The 15,785-nt window shown below is 43.0% G+C and overlaps 3 protein-coding genes across 3 annotated transcripts; all 3 read left to right on the forward strand.

Annotated features, from left to right (window-relative positions):
• Window positions 1–684: 684 nt before the first annotated feature.
• PHACADRAFT_33532 (uncharacterized protein) lies at window positions 685–1,352 on the forward strand (the record flags this gene model as incomplete). The annotated part of the gene is made up of 3 exons (XM_007402069.1): window positions 685–703; window positions 736–1,056; window positions 1,105–1,352. The coding sequence occupies 3 exons, from the start codon at window positions 685–687 to the stop codon at window positions 1,350–1,352; spliced, it is 588 nt and encodes a 195-aa protein (XP_007402131.1).
• A 384-nt stretch (window positions 1,353–1,736) lies between these two features.
• Window positions 1,737–3,163, forward strand: PHACADRAFT_188922 (uncharacterized protein; the record flags this gene model as incomplete). The annotated part of the gene is made up of 4 exons (XM_007402070.1): window positions 1,737–1,987; window positions 2,065–2,596; window positions 2,729–2,859; window positions 2,881–3,163. The coding sequence occupies 4 exons, from the start codon at window positions 1,737–1,739 to the stop codon at window positions 3,161–3,163; spliced, it is 1,197 nt and encodes a 398-aa protein (XP_007402132.1).
• Window positions 3,164–11,773: 8,610 nt separating this feature from the next.
• On the forward strand, window positions 11,774–12,604 carry PHACADRAFT_201793 (uncharacterized protein; the record flags this gene model as incomplete). Its single annotated transcript, XM_007402071.1, has 1 exon — window positions 11,774–12,604. One exon carries the CDS (start codon window positions 11,774–11,776, stop codon window positions 12,602–12,604), a length of 831 nt encoding a protein of 276 aa, XP_007402133.1.
• Between the last annotated feature and the right edge of the window lie 3,181 nt (window positions 12,605–15,785).

Consider the following 15,785-nt stretch of genomic DNA (forward strand, 5'->3'; position numbering starts at 1 on the left):
CGCCTGGAAGCAATCACTGAGACCCTGGACCTGGGAGAAGCACTGACAACTGCCATCAGCCCGCTCATCAAACAACGGACTGCCCGGCAATTCTAGATTCCAGCGCATCACAGTCTTTCCAAACTGGAACGTTGACTTCAACGCCCAGCTCTGCTCTACCCAGAACTGTGGGAGACACCATGATAAAGGAAGAGGAGAGTGGAAGGAGCCCTCAATGGACCGCAAGTAGCGACTGCGACTACTCCCATGAAGAACAAGCAGAGTCATGCGCAGACCAGAGCTGGCTGAGCCTGCTGACTGAGCAATCGGAAGGCAAGGCTGACGCGTTCCTTGGTGCACGCAAAGGGGCTTTGTTCTACTTAGAAGCCCTAGAAGATGTCAGTAACAACTCGACAAGAGAAGAAGAGAATGTGAGAGATGAGATACTCTTGGCAGCCCAAGTAATGGGCGAAATCGACAAGATGTACGCCGAACTCGGGCAAATTGGCATAGAACTCGTAACCGCCCATGACAGTGACTTGTCAGCAAGGTGACGACAGGGGGCCAAACAAGAACAAGAGGAAAAAGAGTAGGATACGCGTGAGCAGAGAATACAAAACCTGGTGTTAAACCAGATAAAGTACCTGCAACACGCCGCTCAACAACTTGGCCCTTCACAGAAGCCTGCAACAAGCAACGAGCGCAATGCAGGGCCCAGTGGAGTGTAACATACACTGAACAATACGCCGCCTCTAGCCTCCAGCAAGGAGAACCTGCTGGAAGAGCAGAGCACACCAGACTCTGAACGAGAGTTTGAGGAGCTCCCACGTCTCCCATCAGAGACGCGTGAGGCGTACCAACAGTGCAAGCGGACTTATATCTGCTGGCTCAAACAACAAAAAGACAATGGGCTGGAAATACCCAAACCTGCCAAGAATCGACAATCCAGTGAACATCCAGAGGACTCGCATGTGCAGGAGGACGTACTTTCTCATCACAGCAAGTCTCCAAATATCCGTTTTCGTGAAGCAAAATTGCTTCACGGAAATGAGGCACTTGAACCTGAAGAGGCACAGAGTGAGTGAATAGACTCATTCAGTGAACAACTGGATGAGGACCATTCAGGCTATGTTTCAGAGGCTCAATATGGAAGATTCTTGAAATATGACATGTATCAGAGATACGCCAATGCTGCCGGGCCTTCTCAACGTGACAGCAGCGAGGAGGACAACAGTGACAGTCAAAGTCCTCAGCAAACTAACCAGGCCCATTCCTCAATGAATAATGCACCGACAGGTGCACAAGGACCTCCGTTTCACCCGAGAGCACACTTCATGATGTTCCATGGTGGCTACCTGAACGTGGGCACCTGAGGGTATGCTGCGTTATAATAGCCCCAAAAACCACCATCTACCGCAACAGAAGCATTTAGGGGTTCTGGAGGCCCTAGACAACCACTTGAAGGTCCCGGATGACCACCTAAAGGCTCTGGAGGCTCTGAAAGATCACCTGGAGGTTCAAATGATTCTACTGAAGGTACAGAAGGACTCTGTCCTCGAAAGGGACTAGCAACTAGCAGTGCTTTGTGTGCTGGAGCGTATTACCTGCTTACTGCACAAGGGCCAAGCCTGTTTGTGGTAGCACGAACTGCTCCCACATATGTAGACCTCGGCGTACTACGTAGCATGCGTACAATAGAAGAAATTATTGATTATTAACTAAGTGAGAGTCTGCCGCAAGGCGTGAACCCACCTAAGATGTCCCAAGTCAAACCACCTACTGCGTACGGGGGTGATGATGACGCAGAAGAATTTGAGCGATTCATCTCACAACTCGTAGACATCATGAATATGCAGAATAAGTGTGGCGAGGCCTATGAATGGCATTGCCTGACGTACTTCAGCTACTGCCCGACCGGCCAGGCCAAAAAGTGGTTTTGTGAGCAAGTATGGAGGCTGTACTATGTGCATAGAGTGCTGTGGATGTTTAGAGAGGCTGCTCGAGCAATGTATATGTGCTTCATTCACAAGAGTGATGCAAGAGGTACTGCAACGCAGTTTGACTGTGTCACTTACTCACCTACAGGAAGAGTAACCAATTGTTTAACAATCTGACATGTGCTGCCAACTGCATGCATGTCAAACCGTCAGACTATGGGATTGTCTGCAGGTTCATCAGACGATTGACATTGCAAATTCGCAAAGATTTGTTTAGGATCCACAACGTCACTGCAGAGAACTTGACACTAGAGCATGTGTATGGTATTGCCCGCTGGATCAAGAATAACCTTAAGACAAACGGCATTGCTATATGCACAAGCACATCGAACCACCCTGCACAACAAAGCACAAGAGCAGCCAATAACCAGTCCACATTGATACCAAACACAAACACCCAAGAACAGTCAGATAGAACGTACCAACCTGGATCTAACTCCAGGAGAGACTCACAACAAAACCGGCAACCGCAGGCTTCACAAAATCAATTAGACAACCAGCATGACTTCTGTCCAATGCATTCCATGATGGTTACCCCGCAAAACAAACAATTGTCATCAAGGCAAGACCAGCAATCTAGGATGAATAATTCTAAAGGCAATCTGGTTGACAAGTCCACTGTACGATGCTTCAAGTGTAATTGCCTTGGGCACTACTCTACTGACCGAGAATGCTCCAAATATAGTAAAGGGGCAATTAGAATTGTCGAAGTACAGGCTGATGGCCATGACGAACTGACGAATGACTGAGAGCCCGAGGCTGGGCCGTCAAATTCACAGGATACTGGAGAGCTCCTCCATATCAACAAGGACAGACAGTTGTTTTGTGGCAAAACACAAGATGAGCACGGGGAGACTGACAACTATTCAGTTGATAGATCCCAGTAAGAGTCTAATAGTGACAGCACCAAATACACCTACTCTTATAACAACTGGGGACAAGAGTCTGAAGATGAATACTTCCAGCCATACATCCTCAATGACTGGGTGGAGGACGAGGATGAGTTTTGGGCCAGTGCCATAGATATCTCTGATTCTAACGCAGCTATTACTCATACTGCTAGTGATCAGTATGAACCAATGGATACCTGTGACCCATTTGCCCCTTACCTAGAATTAGAGTGTCTTCCAACGGTGGTGCCAGAATGGGTACAGCTGAAAGCCATCGCCAATCACAAAGTGGATTGACTTGCCCGGCTGCCTGCGGCTATGGCCACGAGCAATGACTTGCAAGATGACAAGGAACTCCCTGCCTTCGAAAAAATTCCTGAGGGCGAAAGAGATCAGGATGTAATGGTACTAATCTCACTACCACCTAGCGATAGAACTGGACCACCTGCGTTGGTCCTATTCATTGGTGGCCGCAGCAACAACGAGACCAAGGGAGAAACCTCAGACTCCACCGCTGACCGCTCACCGATGAAAGTAACTGAAGACAACGCATCAGTGGTGGACCACCAATGACAATCGGAGGAAGAGCACGCAGCGTACACATTGACTTTAGTGGTGGGACCACTGTTCTTAGACAATGTATACCATTGCTATTACAACTTGACCAGCACCAACTTCCTGCTACAAGTGCAAGCGCACATGCAAGAAGAGCAGCTAGAGCGTGACTGTTTCCATGGCCGCATTGCAAACCTCACACAGGAAGTCATGGCTGCACGCAGTGAAGCACACATATTACGAGAGGACCACAAATTGCCCTGTAACAAGGGGCTGCCAACCAATATTGATAATCTGATCAGATCACCCGGCTGATCCTCTACAAGAGACCGCTCTCCAGTGCAATGTGCTTCTAGGGGACAGTCTATCCACCATCAGTTAATGAGACAAATGACGACGGGCAATGGCAAGGTCAACTAAATGGAGGGTTTGTCTTCAATGCCTGACAACTCACAAACAGCCCAGGAACAGCCTGTAACTCGTATGCAAAATGCGGGTCTTCGACTGCAATGCACTCAGGGTAGTCTTCGACATGCCCAGGGCAAGATGGCACTACTGCAAGATCAGCTTCAAAATTTGCGACATGACTTTCACTTGCTGCAAAAAGCTGCAAGCCAAGGTGTTACACGCCCTGTAATCAATAAGGTGTTCGAGCACACTGTGGAACGTGACCTGGCAGAGCAAAACTACACCCATCGCGTACTGCGGCCAAAGAATGCTTTATTCACTGCAACCGTGATTACTTACACCTCTGTGTCATTTGATGACAATCAGGATGTGGTCAACACAAATATATCGGGCTACGGGAACTGTGTTAACTGCCTTGACAACAACAATCTAGAGTACGTTGACCAAGCAGAGAACTCCGTAGTAGATGAAATGTCCACTTCTGGAGATCATTTGCTTATGGTTGAATCTCAACTTGCTAGCCGTGCAGCGATACGACTACAGGGCATGGCCAGAGAGAGACCACTGGCTCGTGGCTTCTCAATGGCCATGTGAGCCACCATTTGTGGTCTGAAGGTGAAGGTTCTTCTAGACACGAAAAGCACCATTAATGCGATGAGTCCAGAATACACCTGCATTGCCGGAATAGCACCGTTCTCTCTCAGCAACCCCATTTCCCTGCAATTAGAGTGTGTAGGCAGCCGCTTGAAGGTGAACTTCAGCACAGAAACCTTATTAATTATTGCGGGAGATAACCACAGAATATACTAGAATATCGTGAATATACCTAAATACGACGTGGTTCTTGGACTACCTTTTATGCATCAAACAAAGATGGTGCTCGATTTTGGGAATTACACCATATGCATCGGCAACACCTTGCTGCCTGTGCTGCGGGGGGAGGGAAATGTTATAAGGCATACAAACACCTATAACCAATGTAACAACGATGATCTGGCCTCCATGCACTCAATGCGCATGGTCGAATCATTTCAGAAGTGACTAGTTTCTGCGGGCTAACAGCTCGCAGCCCAAGTGCAGAGCTCGGATAACTCTGCACTTAAGAGGAATAAGCAGTCCAATGGAGCTAATTACGTGCATTCAATAGACCCTCAAGTGTGGATAGAAGAACTGAAAAACAAACTCGACCGAAAAATCACAGAAAAAGAAATTACAGAACCTTTTATATCCAAAGCTAAGGAACAACCACCCTTCCACCTGAGAGATGCTTTGGTGAAGCCTGAGGAGTTCAAGCCCTTGGGATACTCGAAGGATGACACATTCAGACTTAAGAAAGAATGGTTCGAGCATTACAAGGATATTACTAATGGAGTCCCAGAGGTTTCCCCTCTATTTCACCTTAAAACTACAACAACGTGCAGAAGTTCCTTAGACTTATACAGTACCTAGCGCATTTCATGCCCGATGTATCTGCTTATACGGAGCCATTGGCAGAGATGACTAGGAACGGCCTATCGTTCGAGTGGCAACCTATTCATCAAAAGTGCTTTGAATTGATAAAATACCTAGTGTGCAAGGCTTCTATATTGAAACCAATAGACCCGCGACACGATGAACCCATCTGGGTAATTTGCAATGCATCAATATCGGGAGTAGGCACCATGTACGGACAGGGGCCAGACTGGCAACACTGTCGTCCTGCCGGCTTCATGTTCCGCAAGTTGACTAATGCACAACACGCCTACCAAATCTTTGAGCTCAAAATGATCGTCATATTAGAAGCATTGTACAAGTGGGAAGATAAGCTGCTGGGACAAAGCATTTGTATTATAACCGACCACAAGGCTCTCAAATTTTTCAAGACTCAAGCTCACCTGTCTAATCGCCAGACCCATTAGATGGAATTCCTCACTCGGTTTGACTATTAGATCAAGTACATTAAAGAAATCACCAACAAGGTGGCAGACTGTTTATCCAGTTACTACGAAAGCAACAAAGAAGGAAAGATGCATCCCTATGACAAGTATGTCAGTGCAGATTACAGGATAGATCCTGAAGGTGAACCTACCCTTCCATCGACTCAAGGAAGTACAATCAGTGCACATGGGACCAACAGAGGAAGATAGACCTTTGCCAGCCCGCGGTCTGATTACTCGCAAAGAGCTTCGGGTGGCCAAAGCTGCCTTAAGTGATCTGCCTCTGACAGAACTAAATCCTCCCATCTTCGAGGATGAGAGTTTGCAACCGCTGACCAGAGATTTTGACACTGATGTCGAGTTCATGGAGTGTGTAAGGTTGGGCTATCTTGAGGATGCAACGTTCTCAAAGATCCTGGCTAATCCTGCTCACTTCAAGATCTTCAAGGTACAAAGTGGCCTAATTTTCATGAGAAACAGGCTGCAGCACTGTGTGCTTTGTATTCCCAGGTCAAATTCAAAAAGAACGCGCTAGTCAAACTAATAATTGACCATGCCCATATGGTCCTCGGCCATTTTGGTATCCGAAAAACCAATGACTATATTTGGCACTGGTACTGGTGGCCTACTCTCAGTCAAGACATGGAGAAGTTCTGCACATCATGTGGTGTTTGCCAAACAACCAAGCCCTCCACCCAAATGCCTGCTGGTCTACTTCACAGTCTGCCCATCCCTAGGCAATCTTGGGGATTCATTGCTATGGATTTCCTAGGGCCTCTTCTAGAGGACGAGGAATTTGACTTCTTCTAGGTTGTCCTTTATCAGATGACAAGTAATGTACACCTAATCCCTCTCACTACGACGACGAGATCCTCTGATCTCGCCTGGGTCTTCATCAAGGAGATTGTCTGCCTGCACGGTCTGCTGGACGACGCTGTCTCTGACTGCAATACTAGATTCACGTCTAGATTGTGGAGAGAGGTAATGCGTCTGCTGGGTATCAAACAACTTATGTCAACAGCGTTTCACCTGCAAACCGATAAAGCCATGGAGAGGGCCAATCGCTCTATTGAACAAATATTGAGAGCGTTTATCAGCCCAGGCCAAAAGAACTGGGTCTCCAAACTGCTGATGGTCGAATTTACCCTCAATTCATCCATCAACTCATTTACTGGCTACGCCTCTTTTGAGCTAGTCCAGAGTACAATGCCACGCATGATTAAGGTAGTTTCTACCAATAATCTAGTGCCAGATGTAAAGGCCTTCGCTGAATGCACCGTACTCAATTTGCTCGCGGCACATGACGTGATAATCGATAGCCAGGTACATCAAACCTACCATGCAAACTGGAGAAGACATGACGAAGACAAGCATTGCAGTGAGCAGAGCCCGCTTTAACCAGGCAACAAAGTCTATCTGTCCATGGAGAATATTAATCTCCTGAAGGGACGAACGAGGAAGCTCACACCATGCTATATTGGACCATTCAGTATAGTGGACGGCAATTCTTTAACATCTTCATACACATTAGACTTACCAGAAGACCTCAAAACCTGTGGATTACATCCAAGATTCCATGTTAGCCTACTCAGAAGACACAAACAAAGTGACAAGATCCTATTTCCTCACAGAGAAACACAAGTTTATTACAACATTGATACTTCAGAAGATATGGAATGGTTAGTGGACAAAATAAAAGCACACAAATGTGTTGGGAAGAAGATAGAATTCAAAGTAAAATGGAATTATGGAGATACAACTTGGGAACTATGACCACTGCAAGAACCTGGTGGCCCTCGACTACTACCTTGACCAAATCGGGGTAAAGCACTGGTGAGCGCTACCACGCGCCGGTGCCAAGTGCAAACACATATAAGACTTCTTGATGCACTCTCATTGCCAGAGTCCCATCATCTAGATAGAGTAGTTTTTAGATTACATAGACAAAGTTGGCTTGTGGACACACAGTCTGCAACTTGACCTCTAAGAGACCAACGGCTGCACAGCTCTGAACGGGGCAGATCCCCTCGAAAGGAACAAGAGTGCTACGGCCATTCTAGGCTGCAGCCTCAATACTCCTCTTCACAGTTGTACTCGCGACTATGACCACCACGCTCCATGTTGCATGAGCGCCATCCAGAATTGCTGCCTGGCCAGCGCAAATAGGTGTACAACTTTAGTATCAAATGTGTGCAATATTGGGGGCGGTGCAGCAACTGCGCCATTTTTGTGAGCCACAGTTCTCTAGAAACGCAGCACTCTGACTATCTGGACGTAGTTCAGAACATGTAGGCCGACCTGTTGCGCAGGCTCCTAGAGAAGAATGTATAACTGCAACATGTGATACATAACCTAGAGTGATGCCTGGACCATTGACGCTCTACTGAATGTTGACCACGGTATCAATTCCTCTCACCAAGGCGCCCCGCCATATTGACATCTACAGACAACGGCCACCAAAGGCATGTCATCGGCGACTTACTCACCTGCATTGGCAATTGCAGTCTCACGGACAGACTGGAAGACATTTGACCGGGCTCTGCAGGCAGAGGTTCTCAGGACCTTGGCTATACTGACCAGGACCACGACATTGCAATGACTGAAGCAGGGCTAGAAGCTTGGCTGTCTGATGCGATTCGACCCCATCGCCAGCTATTGGCATAGGAAGTACACCGTTGGTGAACCACATACACGGTGCTTCTGAAGTGTCTGGCAGCGGCACGCAACCTCTCGAGAATATGCAGCCTTTGAGAACACCATACGATGACTTTGACGACAAAGAGTTCAACAACTAATCCAAGCTGGAATTAGAGCTGCCATTGGATGCTGACACGAATCAGATTTGCAAACATAATTACCACAGGAGCAAGTGCAAGAAAAAAAAAGCCAACATTTTGCTAGCAGACAAGCAACGCAGTGAAAGCAAGCGCACGGACAAGAAGCGTGAATGCCGCCGTGCCTCGCACAAGGTGAGCAAACTGCTGAAGTGATACAAAGCACATTCGGAGGAGGTGCCCAATGAACATTGGCCATGTGCTGGCGAATTCCCCACAGATTGGTTCATCTGGATCAATGGATTGCTCAGTGCCCTGACAGACGGGCCAATTGTTGGCCCCTCACCTGCTAAGCGCGGAGCACAAGCTACGACCAAAGATATAGCGCAGGACTGCAAGAAGTGGCCATATGGCATCTGGAAAAATCCAGTTTGTTAATTTAACAGTAATTAGCAGTAATGGGTGTTCTTTCAACATTCATAAGATATTATTTCATTTTTGCTTTATTAGATGAAAGGTAATTAGTTAAATGAGTTCAGCTAACACTCTCTATATGTTAGATATAGTAACTGCATCTTATATCAGCTAATTTGTTCTCTCTTCATTAGTGCAAAACTTTTACTTTGTTAAATATGTTAATTAGTTCACTGTTTATTATAGAAATGTTAAAATTGTTATTTCATTCTCTGAATACTAATCTGAAGTTCTTGTTATTCAATTTTTGTTAGCTGTACACTATATCTGCTAAGCAGTTATCCATTTGGTAAAGTTACATTATATTTGCTAATCTGTTCTCTGAGTGTTAATCACAAGTTTTTTGTGTACTATTTGTGTTAAAGGTACATTATATCTACTAAGCAGTTCATTGTTTGTTATAATTACATTATATTTGCTAATCTGTTCTCTCAATACTAAACATAAGTTCTTTGTATGTTATTTCTGTCAAAGATATGTTCAATCTATTAAACAGTTCACTATTTGTTATTGTTACATCATAAATGCTAATCTGTTCTTAAAATGCTATTTATACGCTCATTGTATACTTTTCCTGTTAGCTATATACTTATTCTGCTGATCAATCTGCTATTTGTTAATATTATACTATAAATGTTAATCTGTTCTCAATATAGTAGCTGCAAGTTCTTTGTATGCTATTCATGATAGCTACACAATCTATATGCTCAATAGATCATTGTTTGTCATTAATATAATTTAATATTAATGTGTTCTTTTAATATTAATTATAAGTCTTTTGCATATTATATTTGTTAGCTACATATTATTTACACATATTAGTTTACCATTTGTTATTAGTATACTATTAGTACTAATTTGCTCTGTAAATATTAGTTTAAAGTTTATATGTTGAATGTACAAAATATTCTCTATTGAAAGATACATCTAATATTATATTATACATGCTTCAGCTATTATCAGTGCTTTTTAGAAATAAGTGTATATGGATGTTTTTATTGTTTAACAAATATAATATTTCTATAGCTAAGCTATTTCAATAATGTGTCATATCTTTAATATGTTATAGCAGTGTCACATAGTATAAAATTTTGCTAAGGCACAGTTATATTTGATCTTGTGAACTATAGTATTTTATAGTTTTTATAATATATGCCTATTTTCTAGCCATTTTTGCTATATATTTTGTGCACTCAGTATTTATATCAATATAATACCTTCCAAAGATGCTGCTGGTATTCTAGTGTGAGAGTTATATATATATACTATTTAGTTTGCCATAGTAATTTTTTTAAAAAATGTAGCAAAACTTTGATCTTTCTTTGTAGTGCTATTCATTAGTTTAAATAGTCATTATATATTTTGTAGTATGTATAAAGTTATTTATAGCTTTAAATATTTTTAATACTTTTTTAATACTTTGACTACTGTTAATAAGTTTAGTTTTAACTTGTGCTGATTTTTATTATTTACTCTTATAGTTATACATTTTAGCTTCAAATCCAATTATTATATTTGTAGTTCAAAAAATGTAATTACTAGTAATATTAGCTAAATGTCATTAGTATTTAAAGTAAGTCATAAAAGTAAGTATAATTTGTAACATTTTATTAAACTATATTTAATAATGAAGCTCTTTTAAAATTCTCTTTTAAATGACGTATTTATATTTAATGATGTTAGGTGTATTTAATGATGTTAGGTGTATTTAGGCGCTGAAATGACATTTTAATGCTGTTTAAAGTTTATATCTTATATTTCAAACTGCTAATTGTCAAAGATTGCAGTAATACATTTTACAAATACAAGTAGTAGAATAAAATGCTAGTTTTAGAGCAAAAGGTAATATATACAGCTTTTAACATCACTAACATATTTTAGATACATAGACTAGCATTCGTGTTCTATTGCAAGAACAGCAAATAGTTTCTTTTTGCTAGGTACTAGCTAATAAGCTATATACGACTGTACTTATGTTATAAAATGTCATATTTATTCTGCACTTTATTTATTACTATATGCATACTAACAACATGTTATTTTATCCAGCGCATTCAATAGCTAAAACAATGGTTGATAATCTATTGCAAAAAGCTACTGTATATATTAAAGGTTGTTATATTAGCAAATGACAGTTGTATCAAATATTGTACATCTAGCATTATATACAAAGGCAACAGTTATATTTAGACCTAGAAGTGTGAATATGTGTTAAACTTCTAGATTGCACTTAGAAATTATTTGTAAGTTGTTAGCTGAGTGTATATAGGAACATTGAAGTGTAAAGTTTATATGAGTCTTATGGCTCAATAATTAAATTGTGCATGTTCTAATAGGTCACTTGAAAATAATGAGACTGGGGTTCAATTTTCATTAGGGCCATTCTTTTGTTTTTTTCTTTTTTTTGGATATTATGCTTGTATAGAGCTATCAATATGATGTATAGCATAAGAAATGTGTATAGAATTAAATTTGAGTTTAGTACATTGATTTTTGAAGCTAAGAATACTGAAATAACAGCCAATTAACATTCAATTAACAGTGAATAACAGTCAATTAACAAAAAATAATAGCTCATTAACACCACATAACAGTTAACGAATATCAAATGAATAGCTAATGAACAGCTCATAAACAGTTCATGAATAAATTACTACATTAGTGTTAATTTACTATTAGAAACATAAGCATAATAGAGGGGGTCAGTTAATCAATGTTACCATACGAATTAGTGTTAATTAGTACTATTTAGTAGTAATTAACATTGTGAGCTTTTCCAGATGGGCATTGTCTCGTTCTTCAACGTGAACCCTAAGCGCATTCGTGAGGGGGCAAGAGCCTTCCTTAAATCAGACTGCAACACTTGGGGTGACTGGATCAGCATGGTTGAACCACCCCTGTTAGTCCCAGACCCTGTTGGCTCACTACAGTGTGCATTCTTACTGCCAAACTCTAAGTATGAATCCGCGGACAGTATAAAGTTCCGCAGGCTAGACTGGGACGGCGAGCCATCTGAACACGCCTACCTTAAGTTTCCAGAGAGCTGGGATGAGCTCTACCAGCTCATGTCTCTTGTGCTGACTCCCTCGAACTACGCAGCATACTCCCTCATTGGTCTCTTACTCATTAACGCGTCACTGCCCAAAGGCAAAGACCCCATCTGTGACAATCTCTACCACATCATGACCAAAGACTTGAAGGTCATGATCCAAAGCATCATCTGGAGAAAGCCCAAGTGGATCTCCTTCAAAAGATTCAGGTCTAAACACCTGACCATGTATAACCCAAAAAGCAAGGGCAAAGCAAAAGACAACGCCAGAGACTCTACACCTGAAGGGGCTGTTTCCCTTAGCAAGTCCTCTGATAACCAGCTAGGTGCAGAACACGCGAATGCTATAAAGATTGACTCCATGGCTGCAGCACCCATGCCTGGCATATTGAAGGTCACTGCAAATGACCCTCCGTGCTTCAAGATTGCGTTCATCGACTACTGGGAAGAGTATCTTAATAATAACCCCAACTGCTTCATTTTCTGGGTCGAGCGGGACAAGAAGACAAACAAAATCGTCAGCCGTCACCAATTACTTGGTATGCTCGTTGCATCTGAATGAGGCCCAGAGCTGCACCAAGGCATTCATGCCCTGCACTGGCTCGGTTGCGTATGCCGCATGCACCACTACCAAGGCATACTTTTAAACATCGGCATCATCGACCACAGTGTTCGCTTTGACTATTGCAACAAAGTGACCAATCGGGCCGTACTTGACTTCTTCACACTCGTAGTCTGCCCAGCAGCCGAACACATGTACAAGGTTGAAATTATCACCAAGAGGTAATCCGAGCTCCAGGACAGCCTACTCGCCTAGCGCATGGTGGTTTGCAATGTCGTCTCACAGCACAAAATCCCCATGAATGTTTAAGGGTATCATGGGCAATTGTATAGTTTTATTTTCCTTCAAATTCCTACTACTACTCTATGCTCTAGTCTCTACGTATTGTATCGCCTTCGCTGCACTTCAGCTTGAGAGGGCGGGTGTAAAGATGGTGCTCGGGCAGGCCCACTTCAGATCACCGAGGAGGTGCAGTTCCAACGGTGTCCCGATCATGTGCCAGCATGCTGTTTAAGTGCTCAATTTATTAGATAAGCGTTTTGGGCTCTTGAGCTCATAAAGCTCGAGGCATCGGCCTAGGTAAAATTTTCCTAACTCTCACACATATAAACCATATATTTAGGACTTGAATAAAGTTGGTTCAGATTCATGGTGCGAGTGAGAGGACACCCCCTACGACAACCTTACACAAGTTTCTGAGGAAAGGCAAAAGCAGCTCACTCCTACAATGCTTGTTGTCATATACAAATCGGTGAGTCTCTACTACTATCCTTGCATTTTGTACAGTTGCTTATAATGGCCCACTTGTGTGTATCTCTCCTTGCATGCTCAATACCATCATGTCCTGCCATAGTCACACAGCTAGCTTCAAATCTCTACTTCTACCCTGTGTGGACATATTCATGTTTACCATCTGCATGCTGTTTGAATCTTTGGAATGCAATTGCTTGGTATATAGTATAATGCAGAACATCGCCTGTCAGCAGGTCTCTCTGGGCTTTTTGCGGCATAGACACCATTTTCCAAGGTGTGTTATTCACTATTGTTTAGGCCTCCTGACTTAGTCATTGGTAGAAGGCATATCAAGCTCAAACAACTGCATAGTTATAAGTGCCATTTGAACAAACCAGACAAGCATCACCACGCTTGCTATCTTTGAATGCCAGGCAATAAATCTCACCATGACTGAAATGCACATTGTCATGACAGCTTCTAATTTCAATACTGAAGTGCTACCTAGTTTGCAATACAGATTTGTTGTCAGATATATATGACACTAAGTAGCAACAAGAAGCCCGAGGTCTGGATTTTCCTTGGTGGCAAGAGCACCTCTCCTTTCATACCTTTATAATACAGCGAGCCCATCATATCTCCCCTGTCTCTGACTGTACCTTATATTTCAAACAATTAAACTTTCCATCTCATGCTTGTTCTATGCTGCCCGACATATAGTGGCAGTATTCTCTTCACTTTAGATTACACATATACATTTTTACCAGTGAAGCACAATTTGTGCAGCAGCCAGACAATATACTTTCTTGATTCAATTATAGCTAGAAACTGGTGTGCAATTGAAGAAGCCCTCAAACTTTTCATCAGAGATATCTCACATCTCACTGCTGTTGATTTTTTTCCCACTGTATTACAACCATTGTGAAGACATACAGCCCTCTTGCTATAGTTACTGCAATGCATCGCATAATAAGAGCAAGATATGTCAGGTTGTCAATCTGGCATGGCTATTCTTTGCCATGCAGTTTGCACTGCTATTGTACATGGTCACGCATTCATGGCACGAGGGTCGCAATTTCTTCCACCTGATTCAAGACTGTATGAGTGTCTTTCTCCCCTTTCTCGGAGCTATCAAGAGATCTTGAATATGCAATTGGTCTGTTCCACAGGTGGAAGCCTACGTAGATACCTACTTGCTCATGGAACCAAGGCCTGGAAGACAGCAATGGCAACAAAATGTCCTCATAATTCTCAATACCAGCTGTGTGCCATTTTGGGTCTGCTACAAAACCAGCCCCAGGTCTTATATTGTACCTGCCTGGGTCAAACATTGGCCTCGCAGCACTGAAGTATTGCTCTTAATGGTGTAGCTTTACCAGTAGTTGCAAATAGTAGGAATTGGAGCATCAGGAGTAGGAGTAGCTATATCACCAGCTGAATTGACAAGCTCTAAAGAGCTCTTAGAAGTCTTAACTGTTTCTGTCACCTCGGGACCGGTTGTCGCTACCGAAAGGGTGTAAGACAAAGCTGATTGCGTGCAAGACACCCAATCAATGTGGGCAACACTGCCAGCGTGAGCAAGCACAAATTGATCAGCCAATTCCTGGAAGAAGAAGTCCACATGTCTTTGAATGAGAGGAGATCTCTTTTGGTAGGTGGATCCATGCACCTGTCAGGAACTACGAGCGTGACAAGCTGGAAAGCTTGTGAACTGTCACAATGCTCACCATGCGGGTATACAACAGTATTCAAAATGAGTACGACATTTGCTACAACCTCGACCCCAACGTGCCTGCCCATGATATTTATCAGAGCTATCTCGAGTTTGAGAAGAAAAATAGCTGGCATAGTGAATACTCCAGTGACAACTATGAGGCCTAGCAGAAAAAGCATAGGAATAGCCTGGAGAAGCACAAGGAATACAGACAGGCTCAGCAGCACCACTGTCAAGGCTCATCAGATGTTCAGAATAGGCCTTGCTCTCCTCTGCCCAGCTAGCTTAATGCAGAGACTGTCCAGATTCTCCAGGGCCTGGTGGCGGTTTACATTCAGAGCCCTGAGGAGGAGGAGATTCAGTTCCAATATGACAATAGAGTAACTCCAATTCTGCATAGCCGCTATGGCTTCAGACTGAATCCAGCCTATCACTCTGTCTTTGAGAAAGATCTCGTGGCTGGCAGGCTGACATTCAGCAAGTCTTGTGCTATACTCAAGATAGCCTCTAACAAGGTTCCAGAGTATCAGCCACTTCAGAATGCCCTCAGAGATTTTGCCACTGCTCTAGTCAAGTTTGACTCACTGAGTCCAGCTTGCTGCAGTTTCCATTCTAGGAGTCTGTGCAGATTTGAACTTTCTGTGACTACCTCTCCAATTCAATATAATTGGAGTAACAGGAGTACAGGTATAGTGTTAAGAGGACTAGCAAGACAGAGAGCCCAGTGGTTATCTA

This window comes from Phanerochaete carnosa (genome assembly GCF_000300595.1).
Source record: "Phanerochaete carnosa HHB-10118-sp unplaced genomic scaffold PHACAscaffold_19, whole genome shotgun sequence".
NCBI classification, from domain to species: Eukaryota; Fungi; Basidiomycota; class Agaricomycetes; order Polyporales; family Phanerochaetaceae; genus Phanerochaete; species Phanerochaete carnosa.